The sequence below is a fragment of the Narcine bancroftii genome, chromosome 4 (genome assembly GCF_036971445.1).
Source record: "Narcine bancroftii isolate sNarBan1 chromosome 4, sNarBan1.hap1, whole genome shotgun sequence".
In the NCBI taxonomy this organism is placed as follows: Eukaryota; Metazoa; Chordata; class Chondrichthyes; order Torpediniformes; family Narcinidae; genus Narcine; species Narcine bancroftii.
In genome coordinates this window covers 47,092,924-47,120,853 of record NC_091472.1, presented here as the reverse complement: position 1 = coordinate 47,120,853, position 27,930 = coordinate 47,092,924, and the positions used below count along the sequence as shown (strand labels likewise).

At 38.2% G+C, this 27,930-nt stretch overlaps 1 protein-coding gene and 1 long non-coding RNA gene across 3 annotated transcripts in view; one reads left to right on the top strand and one right to left on the bottom strand.

Moving 5' to 3' along the window:
* Positions 1-9,173: 9,173 nt before the first annotated feature.
* LOC138760527 (synaptotagmin-14-like) overlaps positions 9,174-27,930 on the bottom strand; it is a 158,630-nt gene continuing 139,873 nt past the window's right edge. Inside the window, exon 7 of the mRNA XM_069931173.1 lies at positions 9,174-10,089. Within this exon, the coding sequence (XP_069787274.1) occupies positions 9,776-10,089 (314 nt within the window). The 3' untranslated portion in view covers positions 9,174-9,775. The remainder of the gene's footprint in view (positions 10,090-27,930) is intronic.
* LOC138760528 (uncharacterized) lies at positions 10,006-25,558 on the top strand. 2 transcript variants are annotated; one of them, XR_011355683.1, is made up of 4 exons: positions 10,006-10,124; positions 19,989-20,069; positions 22,771-22,888; positions 25,080-25,558. It is a non-coding gene; the product is annotated as an uncharacterized lncRNA (long non-coding RNA). The 2 variants fall into 2 exon arrangements; XR_011355682.1 differs by lacking the exon at positions 19,989-20,069.

Here is a 27,930-nt window from a genome sequence, read left to right as displayed (position 1 = left end):
TCTTGGGCTACCTCACCCTTCTCTGAACTCTCTGATTATCCTTTCACATCTCACTGCCCAGAAAGCTATCAGTCAGGTGCCCTACCTAAAGGATCAAGACAGTTAACATTGGCAGATCATAGGGAAAACTCATTTTTCTGAATTCTTCATTCTCACAAAGCAATCAAAGTTTTGCTCACTAAAAACCTCCACTAACACCCAGCCCAGAATTTGCCACTAGTCTACAATGCAGGCATTTATATCTCTTCTATACAGAAATATTCTGTTAAGGAAGTCACCAGTGGGGTAAAGTGTGCTCTGCTTTCACTGCTCATGGTCTATCTTAAATTGTGTAGGAAATTGTGCAGTGTATTGAGGCCTTGTACATTCCAATGATAGATTAGATGAATAAAATCACTTTTGCAAAAGTTTTCCTGGTATCTCGTATCTTTCGGGATACGACCAACTGAAAATAGTTTTTCCTTGTTTGAAATTATGCTTAAGGCAAATTTCTTTAAAAATAAAAATGCAAACACACCAAATGTTGATATTGATAATATGCCCATCCCATATAACCAGAATACAGATATATGTATATATATATATTTTTTTTTTGACAGGTTATTTTGTCAAAAAGAAGCAACAGGAGCCCTAGTATCAGAAGTGTACCTGCAACATTTTAATTCCATTATCCTATTTGTCAAACACAACTGATGAAAGTGATTTGGTCAATGTATTTGGTTGGAATATAGTGAAATTTAATAAGGTACCCTATTCACAATTGCTCTCTTTTAAAATTGGGAAAAATTGCAATCTCTTCCATCATAGTCCAATCAAAACGATGAAAGGAAAGACCAAACTTAACAATTCTATTTTTCTTCACAATCAATGTCAACATGTCCTGCAAAAGAAAAATGCAAAATAACCTGGTATAATCTGAAAATAATATTTACAATGTAAAATGAAATAGCATGCACATTGTTCAGGTTGCCAAATCCGTCCCTGTTAAATTGAAGCCATTAGAAACATTTGGATTCCACAGCAAATCTATATAAATTTATCAGAAATAAGTGTAATAGAGAGATCTTTAGATTTACATTCCTAATGCACACAATTGTAAAGACTAGAACTATGATAAAAATAAGGCACCGATAAGATCGGTGTTTTGTCGGTATTAAAATATGAGAGAACACAAGTATTGTATAATGTGAATCTGTATTTCAGTATAAAATTTCAGCTGGATTCAGCATTTTATGTGTGGTGTGTGCATTGTTGAAGCTGTTTTTGACAATAATAACACAAGCCACAATGTTACTTAGTTATTGCATTCATGACGTCAAATCGGTGATTAGGCGCAGTATGCCAGGACTTTTAAAAATAGATGTGAATATAAAAATATAATTACTCCCTTTCTTGTCAGAGTAATTTAAAACATGGTCTTTCTGGAGTAATTCTGACACCAAAAGCAAATTAGTGCACAGTATTCTCCATTATAAGGAAGAGATTATTTTCATTGATCATTTTAAAAGATAACTACTTTAGTATCAGTTTTTTTTTCTGTGTTAGTGTAATTTAAAAAGTTTTGGGCCTAGAAGAGGCACTGGGTTGAATGCAAAACACGCCGTTTGACCCGTCTTTAAGACCTTTAGCATTTTTAACTCCACCTGCTGGTGGTCATTTGCACAGTCACCATTAGCAGGAAACAGTTGTTTGATGGCAGTAAAGGTATGCTCATGGCAAAGGGATGATTTGCAGCTGGTTGAGGGGAATGGGATGTGCATGGAACTGCAAGATGGAACAGGGTCATTGAAAGATGGGAGGCTTCAAGCATTGTTTGTGTGATAGGACAACGGTTAACTAACATCAGTAACATTAGCCACAAGTTACCTTTGTATATAAATTCATTCTAAAATAGGTCTGCACAGTATGTTAGTAAACGGTATTTTCAGTTTATTCCATTTATTTTGGCTGGCTCATTAATATCTTTTTGGGAAGTAAAATTGCTGCTGTTCATACCTGGGTCTATAGGTGATCCTAAATCCAGACCAACGTGGATCACTCTTAACTATCCATTCAAATAGCCAGGTCAAGGGTTAAAATTAGCAGAAAATAACTGACTTTGCATACGAAACCTATATCCCAATAAAAAAAAACTCCTCCTGACCCATATAAATTAATGTTTCAATTTCACTCTCAATTTCAATCATTCTGGCAGCTGATAACTTGCTTAGCAGAGAGGCCAATGCAGCTTCCTTACAAAATTCAAATAGGGCCCTAATGATATATTTATTAAGTCTCTGAATGACTAAGGTGGGTGACATACTTTTAGATGCTTAGCAACAAAAAAAAAACAAGTGTGGATAACCTGGTTTGCCTTTTTTTTTGTCTCAGCCCAGTTTGGCTAAAGTCTACTGGTGTATGCAGTTACTCTTCATTGCAAATGTTTTGTTAAAATACTCTAATTTAATTTGGAAATTCGGAGCTGTATTCTGTGCAATAACCATATTCATCCAAAGGTTCTAAATTATTTTAATTATCTTTATTGTCTTTTTAACAATTGTGTTTTCTTATAATTGTAAGATTAATTTAATTTTTAAATTGTACTAGAATATGCATTAAGGTACAATTGATAGTTACTATATGGCTTGGATATTTGACTTTAACATGATTTTTACAAGACAAGAATTTATTTGAAATTTATTTATAATTCATCCGGATTTTCTCAGGATTTGCATAAAGGCACTGTAACTAAAGTTAATTTCAAAATATTGTCAATTTTCCTTCAGATGCAATGGGGGGGCGGGGGTGGAGTGAAAGGGAAAAAAGTAGCATTGCTCATCAGGGAACATTATCACAACTGTGCGCAGATAGGACAGGTTAGAGGGCTCATCCACTGAGGGTATATGGATTGAGCTGAGGAATGGGAAAGGTTTGACCACATTAATAGGGTTGCATTGTAGACCACCCAATAGACAGTGAGAATTGCAAATCTGCAGGAAATGAGTAGACAGCTGCAGTAAACATAAAGTTGAGATAGGTGATTTTAACTTTCCACATATTGACTGGGACCCCCATACTGTAAAAGGTCTGGATGGCTTAGAGTTTGTCAAATGTGTTCAGGCAAGGTAGGACATGGATAGTAAACTGTAGGGCACTGAGGTCTGCAGTAGAACAGAGGGATTTGGGAATGCAGATATGTAATTCCCTGAAGTGAACTGCTCACACTAACTCTGTGAGTCTATTTATTAAATATTTTTTTTAATATATGTATATTTTTTTTCTGCATATGTATTGCTTGTCTATATGTCTGTTATATCTGGTTGTGAGTTTGCATATTTTTGCACCGAGGGTTGGAGAATGGTGTTTGCAGGTTTTAGTGTGCAATTGGATGATAATTAAATTGAACTTGAAACTTGAAAGTGGCATCACAGGTAGATAGCATTGGCCTTCATAAGTTATACAAGACACTGGTGACACCAAATTTGGAGTATTGTGTGGAGTTTTAGACACCTAACTACAGGAAAGATATCAAATAAATTGAAAGAGTGCAGTGGAGATTTACTAGGATGTTGCCAGGACTTGAGGAACCAAGTTAAAGGGAAAGGTTAAATGGGTTAGGACTAGAGCAAAGAAAAATGAGGGACATGTGAAAGAGGTATACAAAATTATGATGGGTATAGATAGAGTAAATGCAAGTAGGCTTTTTCCACTAAGGTTAGGTGAGATACAAACCAGAGGGCATGGGTTAAGGGTGAAAGGAAAGAAGTTTAGAGGGACCATGAGGAGAAATTTTCTTCACACAGAGAGTGGTGAGAGTATGGAATGAGCTGCCAGCTGAAGTGGTGAATGCAGGCTCAATTTTAACTGAAGAAAAATTTGAACAGGTGCATGGATGGGAGGGATATTGAATGGGTGCAAGTCAGTGGGACTAGGAAGAAAAAGTTCAGCACAGACTAGAAGGGTTAGAGTGGTCTATGGATCTATGTTGCCATTAAAATTTTGTTCATTTATTTGACTTTTGTTATTTGATAGTCTTGTAACCCAATAAAAAAAACAATATAACGTGGTTTTGGTATGTCCAGGATATTAAATTTATTACTGCCCTTAATATAAGGGTGACACTAAATAGTGAGACTCAGATCTGAATGAAAAGGCACAAATGATATAAGATTGAATATTAGAAATTGCACAGAATTCCAATGGTAGAAATCAGTAGTGGTGCATATTTATCACTGTCATTTCCTTATTCCTTTCATCATTTCTTATTTCAGTTTTTAAAATGATTGCGCTCTTTTCCTTTCTGCTCTTGATTCAGTTCTGTTCTTTCCCGATCTTTTGATTATGGTTTGATTACATTCAACTATTGGTCTTCTTTTCAAATCTAACTTATTTTGTGAGCTTTGTGCTGAACAAGGATTCAGAGTTTTGCCCACTTTGTTAATCGCTCTCAAATAATAACTGTATGATTTATTTCTGGTAAATACCTCACAAATCTCTGTAAAATGCACTGCAACATTTGAAAAATGCAGTTCCCCTGCTGCATTAGGGTATCATTTCGAATTCCACCTAACAACCTTTCCTACATATATCTAAGTGGGAGCCTTGCCAACGTGATGCAAATGATGAGCAGTTTTGTGCTGTGAGGACATCCTCATGAGGAATTGGACTGACTGCCCAACTTCATTTATGCATAGACCCATTACAGCTAGCAGGCAAGCAAAGCTTTCATCCCATGAACCTGAGCTGGATTTGGTCCAACTCCCAGAGATGAAAGGCTGATTGATAAACAAGTCTCCTTTGTCTTATTTTCACCACGCATTATGAGACATTTTAAAAACAAAACTTCCCTCATGTTTCCTTTTACATTTAATTATTTTTTTGCAATATTTTTTCTACATGTTTCCAAAAAATTATTTCTTAGAATATTTATATTTCAACGTTTCTTTCATTACCAAGACCATAAAATGCATTAAAATATTTAAAATTCCCATTCAGCATATTCAGCTGACTGTAACATCTACCTGCTGTTTCAGGATATAAGTTTATTATCTTGTTCCCACGTACATCATTTCAATATACATTTTCCAATTTTTTTCTCCTTTTGTCAGTATTTCACATTTGATTGAATAATCTTATCCCATCTTCTAGTTATTTTTAATGTAATTTTATTCTTTCAGTTCTTATTGTAATGATGTATCTCTAAGGAATCATGTGCTATTGATAGATGACTATCATAAACATAAAAATTACAAAAATATTACTATTTCCATCCACATTTTATGCCCTCTCATCCACATTTTCTCCTCTGTTATCAACAAGTTATTATTTCTGTGGCATCTTTATAATATAAAATTTGCCTTGTGGTTTAGTGGACAGGGGAACGTCAAAGTGTCTGGAACCTAACAGCCCATGAATTCCTGCTGCCTTTGAGATTAATAACGTTCCTGTTTTTGGCATGAGGTTACTGAAACGGTGGTTTTTTTCCCCAAGAATGGCTTCTGAGACCTGCAAACTGATTGTTGGGGTCCTCCAGGTGTTCATTTTATTCAGAACTTTATTTGCTGGCTATGAAGAAAGAATGGGTCACATGAGAACTATCTGGAAATTCTGAATAAGGAAGGAGAGAGAGAGAGACAGAAAGAGAGAGGGAGATAGAGAGGGAGAGAGGCAGAGGGACATGAAGACAGAGACACAGAGTGAGAGAGAGAGAGACAGAGAGAGAGAGTTTGGAGACAAAAACAACATCAATTGGAGGCAGAAATAAGAGAGAAAATACAACTGAGTGAGGAAGAGCTCATTTAAGCTGATAAAGATGTGAGTTGTTGAACAATGTGATTGACTAAGGGAAGTTGGTCAACTTTGATGCCAGTCTCAGTGCATCCTCTCCCTTAAATTAAAATTTGTGGGCTGGACTATAGGAGTTATTGGGCTGAATTAAATGTCATTTGTATTTGGTGGTGCAATATTACATGTTAAAATGCCATATGTCTAAGCAATAACTATGCAGTATTATGTAATCTACCGGCATGCAATCAAAGGCCATAGGATCAAATCTTCAGGAATTAAACCTGAGGTTGCAACCATATCTCTACAATCAAATATAAGGAAGCAGCTCAACTGAGGTGGAAGCCCAGCAGAACATCTTTCCAAATTGAAAATCCTGACACTATTTCAGCAGAAGTATTTCTTTGCTGCCTAGCTCTTGCAGTTTCAAAGACGCTATGTTCTTTTATGGTAAATCTGCTGCCTTTGGGACATGAAATGCAAGGAAAAGATAATTTGCCAGCAGATTTTCTACAACCAATTATCTAATTGGTGGAAGGGTGACAATAATTATTACTTTGCCTGCAGGTTCAATTCTCTTAATTTATGTTATAGTTTAATTTTATTTCTGTCATCTATGTCATTCAATAATTTCTGTCTTTATCTTTCTTTCCTTATCTATTTTCAATTCCCACTGCATTGTCTTATTTTCTTGCAATAGCCTGCCTATTCTATTTTGCAATATTGGTATTTTTCTCTTATTTCATAGGTTTTTGTCAGTATGGTTTTTTTTCTCACTGATATACAATTCTTCTCAACTGCTCATTTTCAACTTTAGAATCTCCCAGCAGTAACTTCCTGATACTCAGATAATTCATCCCCAAAACTGGGTGTTAGGCTGCTTCCTGACAGCCTCTTTAACCCAGCATCTGCTGGTTTCTAAGGAGAATATGCCCTTTTGTTTATGCTCAGTGCAATTGTCTTTGTCATTTTACCTGTAATTATTGTGAAGGATAATTAGCCTGGTGTCTTTCTTGAATTTTTTGCAGAACCTGCTGAATATTATACCCTCTCCTCGTACCTGCGGACATAATACCATTACTGCTCACTGCACCTGAATGCAAATAGTTTTTGCATAGTACTCTGTTAAGTATTGGGACCAGTTCTGATGAGAAAGTCGTTTCTTGGAATATGTACTTAAGCAAAAAGAGCAAAGTATTAACCACTCCATGGTCCTTCCTGACCCTGCTCTTGCCTGTCTATTCTGACTTGGTAATGATTTATGTTCATTTTAAAGGATGTATAAGTACCTTTAAATATCATTCTGTACTATTTCAATGTGCAGAATATTTATATTTGTGTTGTCAAATTATCAATAACATAATGAAACCATGAAGCAATCGTCAAATTTTATGAATGTTGTGAATAAACATTTTGTGTTAATAACCCATTTCTTCCTCGTGCCAAGATTCAAACTGCCAGGAGCTCGCCTTAATTTTACTTTTACCTTAATGAATTCTGATCAACAGAAAATTTTACAAAGTGAATGTGGTGATCATTTAGGGATTGTTTTATTATATTTAATTCATTACCTCAGGTTAGTGAATGATTTTCTGTGATAGGACATTCACACACAATGTTCACTTGTATCCATTGATGGTGTTCTGTTACTACTGGGAGGGTGGTGGGATCAGTCAAGTATTGTCATCTCTTCCTGTTCATGGACCATAGTTTCTAGTTGAGTTATGTTGTACCACCTATCACAATTTTTTGCAAGATTGAACTGAATACTAACTGAATGTTTTTACCATATATTTTTAATGTATTTATTTCCCTAATGTTGGTACCTTTACAAACCAAAAAAGGCCTGACAGCAGTTGCTGAGCTTTTAATCTTTATTTTAATAGCTCTAAAATCATCTTGAATTCTCAGAGCTGAAAGAAGTTGCCTTGCTCCAGTCGATGAGCATCCAGGAAACTACTGCCTAATATATCAAACTACAAAATGTTGAAGTTTTATTATTTATATTGAAATTTTGATAATTATTGTTAATCTGATATGAAATGAACCCTATTTCAATGCAGCCGATTATAGAATAAATTGGAATTTTTGAAATGCCGACATTGTTTGAATATACTAAAGTTCATTTTTTAATGGTTATCCCATTTCAATTGCTCTGATAAAACTAAACTAAATCTGATTCTGGTCCCCTAAAATTACATGTATTGCAATATGTTGGTATGAATTTGCTTTGTGCTCATAGAATTAACAATGCTGGTGTTGGGAAAAAAAAATTCCTCCTGTTATATTTTGAGGCAGCTCATAGATTAATTACAGAACTGTTGCTGTCACATTCGTCACTGTGTATGAGCTGGTATTATTAGGGACACATGTATCATAGAGAATTTAAATAGCTGATTACACTGTTTACACAACTGCTATATCAAATACTGGATAAATGAATGCTATCAAAATTGCGCTCTCTCTATCCCTCCACCCCCATCCAACAAAAAACTATAATGCCTTCCTCTAAAATAGAAGATGCTCTGTTCTCATGACCGATTAGTAGGAATTGCATTTATCACTGCGTATGAGTTGGTATTATTAAGGACACGTATCATAATTTGTACTTATTTTTTCTTTACAGCATCCATGTGTAGGGATTAAGTGGTTCATCAATATGTCAGCCATAGGGGTACCATTGTACGCCATATAACTATTTATTTTAGTAAGTGGCTATAGTTGCAATATTATTGCAATTTCTGATAAAGGATTTCAGATCTGAATTAATTTTTAAAATAAAAAAAATTTAGAAATACAGCGTGGTGACAGGCCCTTCTGGCCCACAAGCCTGTGCAGTCAAAATACCCCAATTAACCTACACCGTACATTTTGAAGGATGGGCAGAAACTGGCGTGCCCAGAGGAAACCCACACAGACGGGGGAAGAACATACAAACTCCTTACAGACAGTGCTGGATTTGAACCCTGATTGCTGGCGCTGTAATAGCATTGCATAAAATATTTAATTTTTTTTGTTTTAGATTTTCAGCATTTGCTTTTTTATTCATTTTCAGTGCTGCACATTTTTTGGATAACAGATAAAAGTGAGAGTGGAAATTTTGGTGTGTGTAATTAGTCATTATAGTCTTTTAGTTTCTGACCAATAAGAAGGATTATTGTACTTGCTTTCTGTGGTGCCGGAGATTGCTGTTATGTTTTGAATGTGATTGCTTTCAATCTTTATATTTCCAACCAATAACTGCAGGAAGTTAAAAAGCCACTCAGTTTGAAAACAAAGACATATGCTTGTTGTGAAGCTAAGGCATAAAAATATTAAAAGCTGATATTTGTACATTTATCTTTGAAAATCTCTGAAATATGATATGCTAAAATTTCAGTGCCACAGGCCTTTCCTGTAATGTGCCTGTATTTCTGCATCACCAAAATAATTTGTCATATGGTAATTTCTGCTATTGAATAGCCTAAATTCCAATGTCATGCAAGCATTTTAGGCTAGAAATTCACCCCCAGTCTATAGTTAAACATACTGCATAATGACATCAGAAAATTATGCTCTGCTTCTAAAATTCACTTCATTGAAGTTATAGGAAGTCTTTGAGCCAGAATACAATGTACTGGTACTACTATATTGTGCAGTTCATACTACAAACTAAATGAATTTCTACTCCTCTTCATTGCAACATATGACTGCTATTGGTCTTAATAACCTTAACTAAGGACTAAAATACTTGAGGTCATGTTTTTCAAGCACTAAAATTTTTCTCTAATTTTCTATACATTTTTGTGCCTCATCCTATGCATTGCATTGATAGTAAACAGTACACATTATACAGGAAATTGTGTTCCCTCACATTTTCCATTAAGTTATTTCTTATCCAGCATTATTTTGAGCTGAGCCAACAATGAGGCAACAATCATATTCCGCAACCGTTGGTTCGGTTAAGAAAAAGTCTGAAACAAATTGTGTTGAACCCCTGAGGCAAAGCTCTCTGCAGTCCACAGCACATCTGTTATGATTCCAATAATGCATGCCACCGACAAACTTGCTGTCCTTTTGATTCCTTCATTTCAGTCCAATGGTTCAGCTCTTCCTCACCTGAGCTGTTGAGGCCTAATGAAATCCAGCCAATCATTTCCTTGCGTTTCATGCTTCTTTTGTTATACACAGACAGTATGAGTGTCACATCGGAAAGCTGAAATAGTGCTACCTGAAAAATGAATGTTTCTTTGTACACAGGATTCGGTTGCCCCCGGCGGATGGACGTCTTACATTTGGACATCTCCTGACCCATAGAATTCAGCAATGTTAACTTGACATATGTGTCTGCAAAGAAAATGGGTTCAAAAGAGGCATCAGAAGTAAGAAAAAATCCCTCTCCTTTATAATCATAGTATTTCTACGAATAACAAACACTTAGCAAGCTTCCACTAGCCACGACACTTGGTAAGCATACTAGTCAGTCTTCATAACGGAATATACATATATAGAAGAAATGAAAGGATATGTCTAAAAGATAGCATAGGTAATGAAAATGAATTGGGAACAAGGAGTAACAGGGAGCACAGAGAATGCCATCAAAACAATTTGGCATGGGATGGACATTAAATATAGCAATGGCTGGAATAACAATCTCTCCTTTTCTTGTTTCTGTTTAAATTTTGTATCATTGGGCAACTGTTGTGAACAATTTGTTGATACTTAAATAGTGACTGATCCTGTATGAGAAACAGCCAGTTGAATTTTGGTGATTCTAATAGTTGACTGCTATCTTGTTCTGAAAAGAATTAGTTTTACTTCCAATTTTACCAATCTAACTAAGGACAGACGATAGTCCAGCACTATGATTTTATTTTTATTCTTGATACATTTCTGTTCAGGAATTCACATTTGATAATTTAGTTTTTATTTGTACAAATCATCTACTTTATCCAATTGTATGTCAGAACCCCATGTAACTTTCATTTATTATTTATTGCCTGTGTGAAATGGATTGTGCCAATTAATGATGGTCCTGCACTAGAATGAAATTCCCCTAAATTACTTCTCAGAACCATTAACAGAAATCAGTTTTACATTTTATTTAAATATTTGAATTAATAATGATAATAGCTTACTAACAATTATGTGCACCAAAGCAAATGGAAATTTTTAAAAAGGGGAAAAAATATCTATTTTCTGTTAAACGTTCCAGCAAAATAGTATTGTACAGAAATTAGTAGATTGAAACTGGTCTACAGTAACATTTATTTTTCCCTTCAACAATTTGAATCTAATAGGCCTGCTGTGTTCTCTTAGCCATTTTGGTTTTTCCAAATCTCCAATTCTTAAATGGTAACTTTGCTAGCCAACTAGTTGGCTGAAAATGAATACCTCGTTTTTCCATACAAATTAGAATAGAAAAATCAGTCTCCAGTTGCACAATGTTCTGAGCAATCAAACAAGAAATCCTTAAAAAGATGGTTCTAGGTCACAGAGATTATTTTAAAAAATGTTATTTGTGCAGCCTGAAGGAACTTTCCACTCACGATTATTCCCTTCTCCCCTTCTTGGCATCTGTTCCTCTAAAACAGGCCATACCTGGAGAAATCAGGTGATTTTTCTGCTATTCAAAACTATTGAGTAGCTGGTTAATATCAGTTTGATGACTGCAGATTGCCAGTAGTAGTCAAATGGAACCTAAACCTGAAAATAGTTTGAGACTCCTATCTATAAGCTTAAAAGAACCACCAGGTTTCAGCACTTTCCTCAGTGCAACTCATGAATTAACTGCTTCGATCCAACTAAAATCTCACCAATTACTGGTCTTTCTCACCAATTAAATTCCATGGCTGTAATGATGCCCCATTGTCAGAATTAGAATTTATTGTCACAAAATTTATTGTGTTGCAGCAACATTCACAATTGCTATAAATTACATTTAAATATAAATAAATTATTGCAAAAGAAGAGGAAGGTGAGGTCGTGTCTGTGGTCCATTGTCCATTCGGAAATGTGATGGCAGAGGAGAAAAAGCTGCTTTGTGCCATTGGGTGTTCATCTTCAGGCTCCTTTACCACCTTCCTGATGGCAGCAGTGAGAAAAGCGCATGGCCTGAGTGGTGGGATCCTTGAGCATAGTGGCTGCTTTCCTGAGGCACACCCTCTTGTAGATGTCCTTAATGGAATGAATACTGATACCCATGATAGTGCTGGCTGAGTTCAAAACTTTATGTAGTCTTTACCTGTTCTGTGCATTAGTACTTCCATACCAGAAAGTGATGCAACCAGTCAAGTAAAATTTATTGTCATCTGATTGGCCAAGTACAACTAGACAAAACAGCATTCTCCGGTCCTCAGTGCAAAACACACAACCAGACATAATAAGTATTGCTTCATGAATATGAGAGTCTTGGATGGTTAGTGTGAGCAGTTCCTTTGGTCATTCAGCCTTCTCACTGCTTGTGGGAAGAAGTTGTTCCTCAGCTGGTTGGTGCTGATTCTGATACTCCTGTGTCTCTCTCAATAGGGGCAGCTGAAAGATGTTGTATGCAGGGTGGAAGGGGTCCTCAATGATTTTGCATGCCCTCATCACACAATGATCCTGGTTGGGGGGAGGGGGAGTGGGAGGGGGAGGAAAGGGGAGGGGAGAGGAGAGGAGGGACACCATTGATTCTCTCTGCCACTCTTAAGGTCCTGTGGATTGACCTCTGATCATTTCTCTGCAGTATCCATAACGCAGCCAGCCAGGATGCTCTCAATAGAGCTCCCATAGAAGGATGACGTAATGTGGCTGGTAAACTTACCCGCTTCAGTCTTCTTAGGAAGTAGTCAATGTTGCACTTTCCTGTCAAGTGAGGAGATGTTGTGTCCATGAAAAGTCACTAGTTAAATGAACTCCAAGGAACCTGGTGCTCTCCACTCTCTCCATTACAGGTCCTCCTTAAGTCCATGATCATCTCCTTTGCACCATATCATGAGATTTTCCACCTCTTCTCTGTAGTGCAACTCATCCTTGCCAACTACTGTTGAGTCATTTGCAAACTTGATGACACTTGGAGCTGGATCTGGCATTGTAGTAGCATGAACAGGAGTGGGCTGAGCACACAGCCCTGAGTTGCTCAGCGTGACAGTGCTCAACATTCTGCTGCTGTCCTGGACAGACTGTGGGCTTTCTGTTAGGAAGCCCAGAATCCAGTTATAGAGAAGGGAGTTGAGTCCAAATGAGGACAGCTTCTCCACCAGCTTCTGGGGAATGATCATATTAAATGCTGAATTGAGGTTGATGAACAGCAGCCTGGCTTATGAGGCGCCATTCATTATCCAGGAGGGTCAGGATGGCGTGAAGGGGCGAGGCTATAGAATCATCTGTGCAACGGTTTCTTCCAGAGGTGAATTGAAATTGGTCCATTGTCTCTGGAAGGTGTGCTATAATGATGTTCCATCACCAGGTGCTCGAATCATTTCATAATAATGGAGGTCAGTGCACAGGGTGGTAAACATTGAGGCCTGTTGTTGTCCCTCCTTTGGGTACTGGGATGATGGTGGTTATCTAGAACCCTGCAGGAACAATGGACTGCTGCAGTGAGATGTCAAAGATGTCCTTAAAGACCTCCATTAATTGGTCTGTGCAGTCTTCAGTGCCTGACCAGTTATGTTGTCCGGTCCTGCCACCTTCTGTGAATTCACCTTGGATAAGCCACAGCTATGCAGGGGGCCCGCTCATCATGGGGGCCTGGAGCTTTCTTTCGCTTCATCCTGTTCTCATCAAACCATGCATAGAAGATGTTCAGTCTGTCCAAAAGGGAGGTGCCATTGTCCTTAACTGGCAGGGTTTGCATGATCTGTTTTGGTCTCGATCCCTTGCCACATGCACATTGTGTCATCAGTATCACACAGTCGTCTGCGGTTCTTCTGCACATACCCCTGCTTTGCCTTTCGATGGCAAGGGAGAGTTCAGTTTTGGCTGATCTTAGTGCCATTCTGCACTGAAGGCAGCAGCACAAGCTCTAAGAAGGGTCCAGACGTCTGCATCCAACCATGGTTTCTGGTTAGCCCTGGTTGTGAAGCACTTGCTCTCAGAGACATCCTCAATGCACTTGCTGATATAGTCAGTCACTGAGTTCATGTACTCTTCTTTGTTTACATGACCATTGTATGTGGCCACTTCCCAGTAACGGCTCCAGTCTGTAGTCGCAAAGAGGTCTTGTAGCGCTGCTCTGCAACCCCACCCCAGATCTCCCTGTGAACAGACCTAGCTTGTTTTGCCAGTGTTCTCCATGGTACATCTGTAGAAATTTGTAAGTGTCATTGGTGACACAGGAATTTGAAGTTCTTAACCCTTTCCACTGCTGACCCCTTGATGAGGACTGGTTTGTGTTCTCCTGAATTCCCCCTCCTGAAGTCCCCAATCAGTTCCTTAGTTTTGCTAATGTTGAGTGCAAGGTTGTTGTGCACCACTCAACCAGTTGATCTATCTCCCTCCATTGCCATCTGTGATTCTGCCTACGACTGTGGTGTCATTTGCAAATTTGTAAATTACATTTGAAATGTGCCTAGCCATGCAGTCATGGGTATAGACCGAGCAGAGCAGTGGGCTAAGCACACGTCCTTGAAGTGTACCTGTGCTGATCATCTGTGAGGAGGAGATGTTGTTTCCAATTTGTCCTGAATGTGGTCTTCCAATGAGGAAGTCAAGAATCCAGTTGTAGATGGAGATGCAGAGGCCCAGGATTTGAAGATTGCTGACCAGTACTAAGGGTAGGACCGGACAACATAACTGGTCAGGCACTGAAGACTGCACAGACCAATTAATGGACAGTGTTGAAAGCTGAACTGTCGTCAATGAAAAGCAGCCTGATTTTTGTGTTGCTGTTATCTAGGTGATCCAGGGCTAAGTGGAGAGTCAATGAGATTGTATCTCTTATAGGGCGATTGTGATGCAATTATAATTTCATTAGTTAAAAGTTTGCTCCAAACATCGAACTTAATGTTGGGATTTGGAAGACAAATAACTGGGAAAATAAAGTCAAAAAGATCAAAGGCTGCACCACATTTCTTTGATGAATATCTGCATGTACTGCTGGTTCTATGAGAATATGAAAGGATAAGCAGCAAAAAGGCATTGCAAGAGGCAGGTAGGACATAAGCAGTATTTCCTGGTTTCCAAACGAGTTAACCATGAAATTAATAGTGCCTCTATCTATCATATTTGAAGATTCTAAATGGCTCCTTCAGTTTGGAGAATAGCATCAAGTGATTGAAAAAATACATTAATGAACTTTGTTAGGCAAGGATCAGCATTGTGTTATGCGAGCATCTATTATAAATGATGTGATAACAGCCTATTTAGAAAATATCAATGGGATATGACAAAATCAGTATGAAATCTCAAAAGGGAAAAAACACTTGACCAACCTATTGGAATTTTATTGAGGATAACTGGTTGAAAATATAACCAGTGGTTGTGATCCATTTGGATTTTCAGAGGCTTTTACAAAAAGGTCTCACAAGAGTATGAGGTATATCATAGAACATTACAGCACAGGGTGGCACAGTTAATTGCAGTGGCAGCCACTGGGACCAAGGTTCGAATCCCATGCTGTCTGTTAGGATTTTGTACGTTCTCCCAGTGTCGCAGTGGTCTTCCTCTGAGTGCTCCAGTTTCATTCAACCTTTCAAAAATGTACTTCATAACTCTCTATTTTTCTTTCATCTCCTCTATTTTTCTTTCATCTCCTCTATTTTTCTTTCATCTATGTGCCTGTCTAAGGGTTTCTATTGTTTCAGTCTTCACCACCAGCCCTAACAATGCATTCCAGGCACCCACAACTGTCTGTGAATATATAAAAAAAGAAAACACTTACCCCTGATGTCTCCCTTAAACTTTCCTCCCTTCACTTTGTACAGATGTCCTCTGGTGTTTGCTACTCCTGCCCTGGAAAAAGATTTTGGCTATCTACCTGGTCTATTCCTCTCACAGTCTTGGAGACCTCTACTGAGTGACTTTCACTCCAAAAAGAAAACTCCCATCTCTGCTAACCTTACCTCATAAAGCATATTTTCCATTTCAGGCAACACCATGGTAAATCTTCTCTGCACCCTCTTCATAGCTTCCATATCCTTTGTATAATGAGGTGACCAAACGTGAACACAATATTCTACATGTGGTCTGACCAGAAATTTATAGAGGTGCAACATCACCTCAATCCCCTGACTAATGAAGTCCAGCATACCATAGGCCTTCTTAACTAATCTCATTGTGAGGCAACCTTGATAGATGTAGGAATTTGAACCCTAATGTCCCTCTGCTCTTCCACACTGTTAAGTGTCCTACCATTAACCATGCACTCTTCCTTCAAGTTTGACCTTCCAAAATGCATTACCTCACATTTATCTGGATTGAACTTAATCTGCCACTTTTCCGCCCAACTCTGCATCCTGTCTATATCTTCTTGTATGGCAACCTTCAACACTATCCGCAACATCTCAAACCTTCGTATCATCCGAAAACTTACTGAACCATCTCATTACATCTTCATCAAGGTAATTTATAAAAATCACAAAGAGCAGGAGGCCCAGCACAGATCCTTGCGGAACTCCATTAGTCACAGAATACTTGCCATTCATTACTACTCTGTTCTTTCTACAGGCAAGCCAATTCTGAATCCATACTGCCAAGGTTCCATGGATCCCATGTCTCATGACTTTCTGAACGAAAGATCTCATGGGAGATCTTGTCAAATATAAAATATTATGGTCAAGGGAATGAGGATAAATACTGGCATGAATTGAGAATCTGTGGCCATTCAGAAAATAGGGTAAATATAATTTTTTTTGAGGGGAAAGTGGTATAGCTGATATTGACAAGTAGGAAATGCAACATGGATGGTTTTGTAGATGAGATAGAGAACTTTGGATGGTATGTTGCCTCCCAGGTCCAGGGTCTGCCATATCTCAGCCAAGTTCATAGCATTTTCAGGGCAGGGGATTAAGCAACCAGATGTTGAAGTCCAGGTAGGGGCTAATGACATTGGTAGTTAGGGTGATGAGGCCCTGCAAAGAGAGTTCAGGGAGTTAGGTGTAAAGTTAAAGGACAGGTCTTCTAGGGTTGTGATATGAGGACAGCCACCACATGCCAAAAGCTAGAAAATGGAGGATAATGCAGCTTAACCCAAGGCTAAAGAGATGGTGCAGAAGGGAAGGCTTCAGATGTTTGGATAATTGAGCTCTCTTCTAGGGAACGTGGGACCTGTACTGGCGTGATGGTTTGCATCTGAACTGGAGTGGGAAAGTGTTCGGGCGCAGCACAGGCTGCTGGACACTGGCTCATGAAAACAAGGGTATCAAGAAGGCGCTGATGGCAAGAAGGGCACCTGAAAGTCCTCAGGCTTCCTGATTGTATTGTAGGTTTGGATCTGGAGCTTGGGTTGCCAATGAATCGAACAGGAGTCTGCGTGCTGCAGAGGCTCGAGGAGCACTGAGGGTGAATCCATGGACACTCATGATGTGATTTTTTTTTTTGCTTGGATTTCTTCTATTATTAGGGGCACTGGGCAATACTGATGATGACTTTGTTTGCCTTATTGGAGTATATCATGCGTGTTACATTGTTAATATATTATGTGTGACAATAAAAGGAACCTTGACCAAATGCTACTCTGGTGGTTTAAACTAGATTTGCAGAGGGATGGGAACCAGTTTGCCAAAGCAGATAGTGGACTGGAGGAGTAAAACGCTGATGTTATATTTGCATAGAGAGAAAGAAATCAAAGGATTGAGCATGATGGAAATAATGTTCTTGTGCAGCTACAGAAGTATTTCATTGCAAGGAGATGAGCTTAGAGCTTGATTGGTACATGAAGTTAGGACATTGTGGCCATTATTGAAACTTGGTTGCAGGAGGGGAAAGATTGGCAGATCAATGTTCCTCCTTCAATTGTTTCAGATGTGATGGAGTGGGAAGGATGAAAGGAGGAGGAGTGGCATTGCATGTCAGGCAAAATATCATAGCTGTGTTCAGTCAGGACAGACGAGAGGGCTCATCTACTGAGGCTTTATGGGTGGAGCTGAAGAATGGGAAAGATATGACCACATTAATAGATGGTATTATAGACTACACAAAAGTCAGCAAGAATTGGAGGATCAAATGTGCAAGGAGAAAGCAGGCAGGTGCAGGAAATATAAAGTTGTGATAAAAGGTGATTTTAACTTTCCACATGTTGACTGGAACTCCCATACTGTAAAAGGGCTGAATAGCTTATTGTTTGTCAAATGTGTTCAGGAAAGTTTCCAAAATCAATAGATTGAAGTACCAACTAGAGAAGGAGTGCAAAACTGGATCTCTTATTTGGGAATGAGACAGAATGTGTATGGGACCTCATTTGGGTTCTGTGATCATAAGGCCATTAGTTTCAAGGTAATTATGGAGAAGGATAGGTCTGGACCTCAGTTTGAGATTCTAAATTGAAGAAAGGCTAATTTTTAAGTAATGAGAAAAGATCTAGGAAGCGTGACGTGGGCTAGGTTGTTTTCTGGCAAGGATGTGTACAGTAAGTGAAAGGCCTTCAAAGATGAAATTTTGAGAATACAGTTTGTATGTTCCTGTAAGGATTAAAGGCAAAGTTAAAAGGCATATGGACCCTTGGTTTTCAAGAGATATTGGAGATTTGATTAAGACAAAGAGAGGGATGTATAGCAGATTTAGACCATAAGGAGCAAGTTAAGTACTTGAGTATTAAAAAATGCAGGAAAAGTGAGGGAAATCAGGAGGGCCAAAAGAGGACATGTAATTTTGTGGTCTCCTTATCAAAGAAAATATATATTTGACATAGAAAGCGTGTAGCCAAGGTTCACCAGACTGTTCTGGGATGGCAGGTTTGCCTGAAGGAGAGAAATCAGGTTATCTAGGTCTGTTCTCATGAGAGTTTAAACAAATGACAGGAGATCTTATTAAAATATAATAAGTTCTGATGGGGCTTGACAGGCTCTTGACAGGGAGATTGATGTCTCTGGAAGACATGAAGGAAAATTCTAAGGGCTTCTACAGATACGTTAAGAACAAAATCATAGTATGGGACAGAATTAATCTTCTTGAAGATCAGAGTGGTCGGTTATGTGTAGAGCCAGAAGAGATAGGGGAGGTCTTAAATGGTTTTTCTTTTTGCATCATCTGTATTTATTCAGGAAACTGGCACAGAGTCTAGGGAAATGAGACAAACAAACAGTCACGTTATGGAGCTTATACAGATTAAAGAGGAGTAGATGCTTGCTGTCTTAAAGCAAATAAAGGTGGATAAATCCCCTGGGCCTGACAAGAATTCCTTCAGACCTTGAAAGAAGCTAGTGCAGAAATTGCAGGGGTCCTGGCAGAGATACTGCAAGAGATTTTGAGTACAGGTGTAAGAATATCTTACCACAATTATATGGGCCCTAGTAACTCCACCCCCTGTGTATTGTGTGTAATTTTGTGGTGTCGTTACCAAAGAAACTATATAAATTGTCATAGAGTGCAGCCAAGATTCACCAGATTGTTTCCTGAGATGGCAAATCTGCCTGATTGAGAGAAATCAGGTTACTTAGGTCTTTTTTCATGACTAGTTTTTTTAAAAAAGGAGGCGATTTCATTAAAATATGAGAATTTCTGATGGGGCTTAATAGGCTGGATTGTTGTCTCTGACAGATGGGTCGGTCTCAGGATCCAGGTTGATACTCTGAGGAGATGTGCCACCTGCTACAAAGTCCCTTCATTCTATTCTAGACTTCAATACATGTTCAGCAACAAATGAGGGCACAGCTGGCTTTCACTGCCACTATTACTGTCCTGGCAATTCCATTATACATTGAACTGATGGCCCAGATACACTTTGAATCAGGCCCCTCAGTTTCACATTTAACCATAGGTGGTGCATCTAGCAGGCACCTATTCATTTGAATATGATTACTGATCATTTTTGCCAAATTCTTTGTTTATATTTCTTTACTATGTAAGCATTAATATTTTAATTTCTTACGGGTAATGATTGTATCATGCTTTAATTGATGGTAATAATATCTTAAAATAATTTTACTTATGTTTTTATTTCTTTAATGTTAATTATTACATTAATTTGTGACATTTGTGTCTGATTATTTGAAATTACCTATGACCACAATAGCTATCAAGGACTTTCAGGGAGCTAATAAGGTCAGGGGCTTAGAAGGCATCATCCAGAAGTTTACCTAACTCACGTTCTGCTCCCCTCGTAGGACAGCCACAGAAACAAAGTCTTGAGGCAATTGTGATTCTTGAAGCAGTTGGGCTAGCACTGGCATGAAGGCAGATTTCAGGTCAGAACCACCATGATGTGGTCCAATTACACGACTACGACAGGTCTCCAGAGTGGTTAATTCCAAAGAACCTTAACTATATGAAGGAGGAAGTTCCTATTCATCTCAACTTTTTATGACCAATCTCTTTCCTTGAGGCTACATCTCTTAGCTCTAGCTCTATAAAGGAACCATCTTTTCACAAATTAAATTCTCTCTGTTCAATTAGTACATATTTTAAATAATTTACTAGCTTGCCAAAGAAGTCCTTGACCTATAAATATTATCTGTTCTGCTTTCTACAAAATTCAACAAGTGACACTGAGCAAGCTCTGGAAGAATCAGAGCCAAAATAGCTGGAACAGAACTCAATTAGACTATCCCTTGTAAGTCATGGCTATCAATCTCAGAATCTGGATGATAAAATTGTAAAATGATGACAACAATCTAAATTAGCTACTGTAAAATGAATGGTGAGATCCAAAACCAGCATTTCACCCAATTCTATGCATTTGCAGTCTGGCGAATTATAGTTCTTTGCTCTCAAACTTTTGGGTGATTAAATCATCCAATTTATTGGTTAGTTGAGAATTTCAATCCTTTTCCAATTAAAAAAAAATATTAAAAACAAGTTCTCATAGAGTTAGTACGGTCAGTTTCCTCAATTACCATAATGGAGGATGACCACTAGGGAATATTATCTGGTATCGGACACATCTTCAGTTGTATTCCCTGGTATCATTGGGTGTTTTGGCCTTTTAAACACAAGACACCCTCTGTCAAGGCAGGCCCACCACAGGCTGATTAGTCCTGGGTGTGTGCCCCATATCCATTTCTCCTCGTGGTCATTTAGAGCCCAGATAGAATCCCTCCTTTTCAGCCAGAGCAAGTGACTGCTTGTTTCAGCTGAGTCGGAGAGAGATTAAATATTCCCATATTACTCCACAGCCATAAAATAGTTAAATTCAGACTTAATTCAAAAATAATTCAGCAAGAAAAAACATGTTAACTATCTTCAACTCAAGGTTCACAAAGATCTTGATCAAATCATTCAATATTTTAACACAGCAGGTAAATTTATCAGGGCCCAGCAGCATCTTGGTTTTTAATTTACAAAAACATTAATATTTGAAGTTCTAATATCATCCTATATAGCGTGATGTGTGGCATATTATTCCTCATCTTTGTGACTTTCCCACATCCTTTTGTTAAGGAGAGATGGCTAGTTCCAGCAATATAATTTATCTTGATCACAAAAAACATTAGTAAAAGTCTCTTTTAATAAGCCAGCACGAATAGTGGACAGCTTCACTGCTGGCAAGTTCTTTCACATGAAAGAGACAAGACCCACTAATAGTGATCCTGTACTGCAACTCACCTCGGATTATATAAACCTGCCCACCTATCAAGTGTTTTAGACAACAGAACAGTCCATCTGACAACAGGGGGTGGAAAGCAGTAAAAGAAATAATGGCCAGATGTCAATAGTTGGGTGAGAAAGGGTCATAGGTCAAAAGTTAAAACGAGGAAAACTGTTTAATTGAGTGGTAAAAGTTTAACAGTTTAGTAACAAGAAAGGATTCAATAGCGAGTCTAAGCATTCTGATGCAATAAAGAATTTTCTCATGGCACAAATGTGCATGCTTACAATATTTTAGAAATATAATTAACATCCCTTCACTCACCAAAAACAAAGAAGTCACAGGAACTTGTTTCCTTTATACTATGTAGTGACATCACTCTGCCCATTTTAAAGACCACAATATCAAAATCTGGAACTTATTTTCTTTATAATTAAGCCACGTGATTTTCTGATGTTATCAAGACATTATATTATCAAACTAAAACATAATTGTATCTGTTAACTTGTGGGATGGGACTTCAAATGTCACTGAAGTAGTGAACAAGTTCTTTTGAGACACATACAATTTTGCAATAATTTTCTTGTTACATGCATTTTCTTGATTTTGCATACAGTACCAGTGCAACAATTATAAACTTGACTAATAAGGTCAATCTGACAATGTTAGTTTTTACATTTTGTACATCTAATCATTTAATGTAAAGGGGAAGGGAGTTAAATGGCCAATCCAACAAAATAGGTTTCAAAGATAAAGGTAAAAGGAACCTAAAAGGTGAAGGAGAAAAAGAAGAAGCTGTTATTTGGTAAGAAAATTATTGCATTTCTACTGTGTGATGATTACATCTATAATAACAAACTAGCAAAACATTGTTATCTATGGTTCAATGCACTTAAATCAGTTTTACACCGTGTGTCAATTTATACAATTAACTTAACACTTAATGTAAATAGCAAACATTTTCAAAAATAAAATAGAAAATTATGGAAATACTAATCAGGACATGCAGCGTCTATGAAGAGGGTAAAAGCTAACTCTTCAGGCCAATTACATTTCAGCAACAAGATGAAAGACAAAAGTGATAGCAAAAAATAGGTCTCGAGGAGGTTTTGCTGGGCAATGACAAATATATCATCAACAGGGAGAGAAATAAAGGTTGCTGATTACCTTAAAGTGTCGAAGTGAATGTCGAATTCAGAAAGTAATAATATGCCGAGTCAGACTTTATTCCTTGAGTTTGCATGATGTTTTGATTAGAATTGTGTAGGAGGCCAAAAGCAGGGAAGTCAGTTAGTGACAGGTAAATATAGGTATAAAATCAATCTTGAACGATGTATTCTGCATTGGTTTCCTTACTGCAGAAATAACCACGTTAAGAGCACCAAATGCAGTGCAGTATTTTGGAAGAAGTACATGCCAACAGCTGCTTCATCTGAAAAAAATCCATGGGCGGAGGGTAGTGCAGATATGAAAGGGAAGGTAAGCTACTCAGTCTTTTCTGGACAAGATGTCATGAGAAGAAGAATGGTTATGGGCGAGTGAACAAGATCAGATCAGAGGCAACGGCCCTCTAGTATGTTGAAAAGCAAGGGGTGGTATTATATTGGAGGTGTCAAGCTTCTACCAGATGGTCCTTTGAATGCAATACATAGAAGTGCTGCAGATACTCAGCAGGGCACACAGCAGCCATAGTAAGTAAAAGGCAGACAACATTTTGGGCCTGAGCCTTTTGTCAGAAATGTTGAAAATCTGGCAGATGCCCGGAGGGAGGAAGGAGAAGGGAGATGAGCTCAGGCTAAAAGATGGATACAGGTGGGAGGGGAGAAGAGAAAACAGCTGACAAGTGATTTGGGAGAGGACAGAGGGCTAAGAGGGATAACTCTCTGATAGGGAAAAAAAGGCAAAGGGGTTGAGAGCTAGAAGAAGGGAGACAGAGGGATAGGGAAAGAAAGAGCCCAAGGTAAGGAATTAACATGAAATGGAGAAGTCATAATTGATGTCATTTGGTTGGAGATTGCCAAGGCAGAATAGAGGTGCTATTTCTCCAATTTATGCACGACCACAATCTGGCAATACATGAGGCCCCAGACAGACATTAAATGTGAAGGCTGGTGGGACAGAAGATAATGACAAGGGTGTGGCGATTGCAGGAGCTGAAGGAAATCACTGCTACCACACCGATGGTCGTTAACGACTGTTTTTATTCAAGTTCAGTGCGCCCCTTTAAGGGTGCGCGCTGGAAGGGATGCTGGAGTCACAATGACAACATCATTTCTCCATGGCTGCCCCACCACGTGCAGATACAAACAGGGCTGGTTCGCCACGAGGATGTGCGCCGCCACAAGGGAAACTTTATTCTTGTACTGAAATGGAGGATAGAATTTGAGAGCACAAGTGTGAGAAATCAAATAAACATGGTTGAGAGACTGGAAAATGTAAGTCAGGTCATAGGTGTGGAAGGCAGCAGGCGAAATGGAGAGGAGAATCTTGGAGAATGGAATGAAATCCTTCAGGATACAGGATGGGATAAAGTGTCATGAGGGTCTATAGATGTGTTGTGATGTAATATTTGTAGATTATTTGGGAGATAAATTGGTAAAAATAGAGTAGGTTACATACACACACTTTAAAACAGATCTTATTTGAAATACTGAAGAATTCATATTCAATGACTTTACAGAAACTATGGAGAATGTTATGCACATTTCACAAGTAGGATCTAATTGAAATGATGTCATGAAATTAATAGACTGGAGACAGGTCATCTGTGTTGAACATTTTTACAAGACTTCTGACCTTTCTGCAAAGTGCTCACTCAAAGGTCACTCCTGGGTTCTTGTCTACCTAAAAACAGTAGATGGGAGCAGAAGACTAACTCCTATCGTTTGCTGGAGAAGAAGGGGGTTTTGCAAGAGAGAGTGAGAGAGACTGGACAGTCACAGCTGAAACAAGCAGGAGAAGCTGGTTGGAACTGAAACAGAAACTCCAGAGTGGCGGATGGATGGAAGTGCTATCTGTCTGATGTTTCTCTTGGAATAAGTGGAACAGAAATGAACTGTGATAGCCTGAAAGAAAGAGGTTATCATCTGGAGAAGCCTGATTGGGCAAGTTTCATCAGCAAGACATTGAGGTGACTAATGGTGGTACCTCAGTTGTGGAAATCCTGGAACAATACATCTTTCTCTGCAAACCTACAAAGAACCTTCCTGAGCAATAAACATTTATATTTCGAGGACCAAAGCCTGGTGAACTTTAAACATGTTAAATTCTGTGCACAGTATAAGAATTGCCTGCAACCAGAGAACTTGGAAGAATGAGAAGTGAGATTGAACAGTGAACCAAAGAACTTTTCTTAAATTTACACACACATTACATCCACATGCACTTAGAATTAGAAGGGGGTTAATTTGGGTTAGCTAAGTTAATAGTGATAAGTTAAAGTTTGAATCTGTTTTCATGTTTAAAGATAATTAAAAACAACTTTTGCTTAAGTAACCCTTTGTCGTGGTGAATATCTATTGCTGCTGGATTTTGGGGTTGTTTGGGCTCACAACAGTGTAATGAACATTGGTTGCATTGAACGATAAAGTTTCATCACCTTTGCATCCTGTTCATGTGTCCAAGTCCAACTCTTCCCTTCCTTTCCTCAATTTCTCTATTTCTGTTTCAGATACAGAACAAGGCCTCATCTGACTAGGAACATTTCAGCCTTCTGAACTCAATTCGGAGCTCAACAATTTCAGATAAAAATTCCATCTTTTCAATGTCATATGTACAAAAGAGGAAAATTAATGTAACTTAATGTAAATTTTGCAGCATTCGTAACAAAGTGTACAAATTAACAATGCAAATGAAAGATTTTCAGAAGGTTGAGCAAATGCAATTGGGTGAAATATGCTATTGAATTTAAATGGTTCTCAGAGAGAATAAAAGTAGGAAGAAACAGGTCTTTCTCAAGCCGGCTTGCTGCAACAAATGAAATGCTACAGGAATCAGCACTTGGTTCACCAGCTATTCACCATCTGCCACAATGACTTGGCCAAAGGGACAACTATATTTTCTCATAATTTGCTGTTGATACAGTTGAATGGCAGTGGGTATTGTAAAGAAGATGCAAAGGACTGTCAAGAACAAGTGATGAGGATACGAATAAAGGTTTCAAAAGAAATATTTCCAAGTTTGCTGGTTATGCAAAACTAGATAGGATTATGAGAAGGGAAGAAGACGTAAATAGGCATCAAGGGTATACAGACAAGTTAAGTGTGTGAATGAGAAAATGTCAGATGCAATCTAACATAAAAAAGGTGGGGTTGTCCATTTTAATGTACAAAAAAAAGAAACGCAATGGATTCTTAAATGGCAAGGGAATGGAAAATAGTGATTTAAAAGGGCCTATGTACAAATCAGTGGAAACTGAAATCCAGTTGCAACTGTTGGGAAGCCAAATTGTATTTTGGTCTTGTATAAGGATTTGACTGTTTAATTCTGGAGATGTATATAAACCTTTGAGATTGTACCTGAGTATTTTATATACAGGTATATATCAATTTGGTTTCCTCTAGTCTTGAAGTCTCAGAATAGGAGATCGGCTAGTTATAAGCAAGGCGAGGAAAGATTCTTTTACTCAGAGGGTCTTTGGAATTCTTTGTTTCGGTTATTGAATTTGTTCAAATCAGAGATCAATAGATTTCTGAATATTAGAAAAATATAGGGATATAGGTAGAATACAGGAAAATAAAGCTGAAGAAGAATCAGCCTCCAACCGCTCCTTATTCTTGTGTTTTGATATTTGTATACTTCCAGCATAAATTGATTTATTTTAACACTGGAAATTGTAACTTCAGATGTTTGTTCATCATTTCCTTGTATCTCCTCCAGACCTACTTTTTGCTGTTCATTCATGCATTTACCACACTCTTTTATCAGGCTTCATCCATCAATTTTGTCACTTAATCTCTCCTTTGTATTGCTTTCATTCCTCCACCTTTTTTTGGAATCTTAACACATTTGAACTGTAACTTTTCTCAATTCTGATGAAAGATCATCACGCCAAAACATGAACAACTTTTCTTTCTCCAAAGACGCTGCCTGACCCAAGTATTTCCAGAATTTTCTTTTTAATTTCAGATTTCAAGCTGCTGCAGTATTTTATTTTTGCATTCTATTTTCTAAATTTGTCTGTTAAGATGTTTATGGAATTATACCATTGGAATATGTGCAAAAATATCTTGAAAACTTAAAATTCAGAATTTGAGCCGTTAGTGAAATACCAATCATACAAATGCCATACCACCAAAAATGATATTTCCCTGTGGAGTTTCATGGAAATTGAGTGACCAATGCTTAAATGAATGAAACATGGGTAACTTAATATTCATAACAAATGTGTAAATATGCTGCAAGTCAAAATTGCCTTGGCAACACATGTCACCAAACACAAGGTGCCATAGTTAGTGTTTCATGTGCATTGTGGGCCCAGAATTCTGTCATACCAGGCAGTAGCATCCTTTACTGGGACCAGCAGGTTTTATCAGATTAAATAACGATCAACAAGGTTCAATAAATTCTTGTTAAAATACAGTACAACTACAATGATCCTAAATCGGATTATCTGAAATTTTTTTGGAGCTCAACTGACCTCAGAGGTTGAAAAAAAAAATTCACCTGACCTGATATTAGAAAGACGATTGTCCTTGTTTCAGGTAACTCCCTCCCCTCTCTCTTTCCAGTTCTTCTTTATCTTCCCCTATTAACGTTTCTCTCCAGCTCTCCCTCTCAAACTGCATGCCACAGTCTCCCAGCCGCAAGTGATCGGAAGAATCTCTTGTACCGGTGACATTGAGGAGAGTGGCCTCCCAGGCAGGAGCAGGGACTTCGGGCTCCCAGGTAGGAGCAGGGACCTCGGTGGGGAGGTGTCAGTGATTGGTGGTGGCAGTTGGGAGGGGGGAGTGTGCACAGGTGAAAATTGGGTCTGTGCAGAGAACCAGGATGAGAAGCCAAAACAGCCCCTGCAGGAAAGAGCCCACAGGGAGACAGGAGCCCGCCAGCTCACTAGTGAAGCCTCCCTGGGGATCAGCGGCAGTGGTGGGGATGTGCTGGGGATCACTGCTGGCAGTTGGGAGATCTTGATGATTAGCGGCAGCGTCGGGGATGTGTCAGGGATCAGCAGCAGGCCAGCATTTTGTTTTGGTGAGAATCGAATATTATTTTGATGATTAAAAATCTTTCCTTTGGCATTTGTCGTTGTTGTTTAAACATTGATACAAGCGATTTGCTGTCGCTACTGGGCTGTTTTTTTTTAAAATGACCAGTTATCTAAAAAATTCAGTCATCTGAAATAGGACCAGTCCCGACCATTTTGGATAATCTGAGTTGTACTGTAATTGTAAAATAATTGTGTGAACAGCTCTGGCAGCATTAGTAAATATGACCATGGCAAAAATTATTGTTCTCAAGTTACTGCATGATATTTCCATGAAAACAAATGGGTGAAGGAATGTTCATGTTCTCGAAGTGAATTT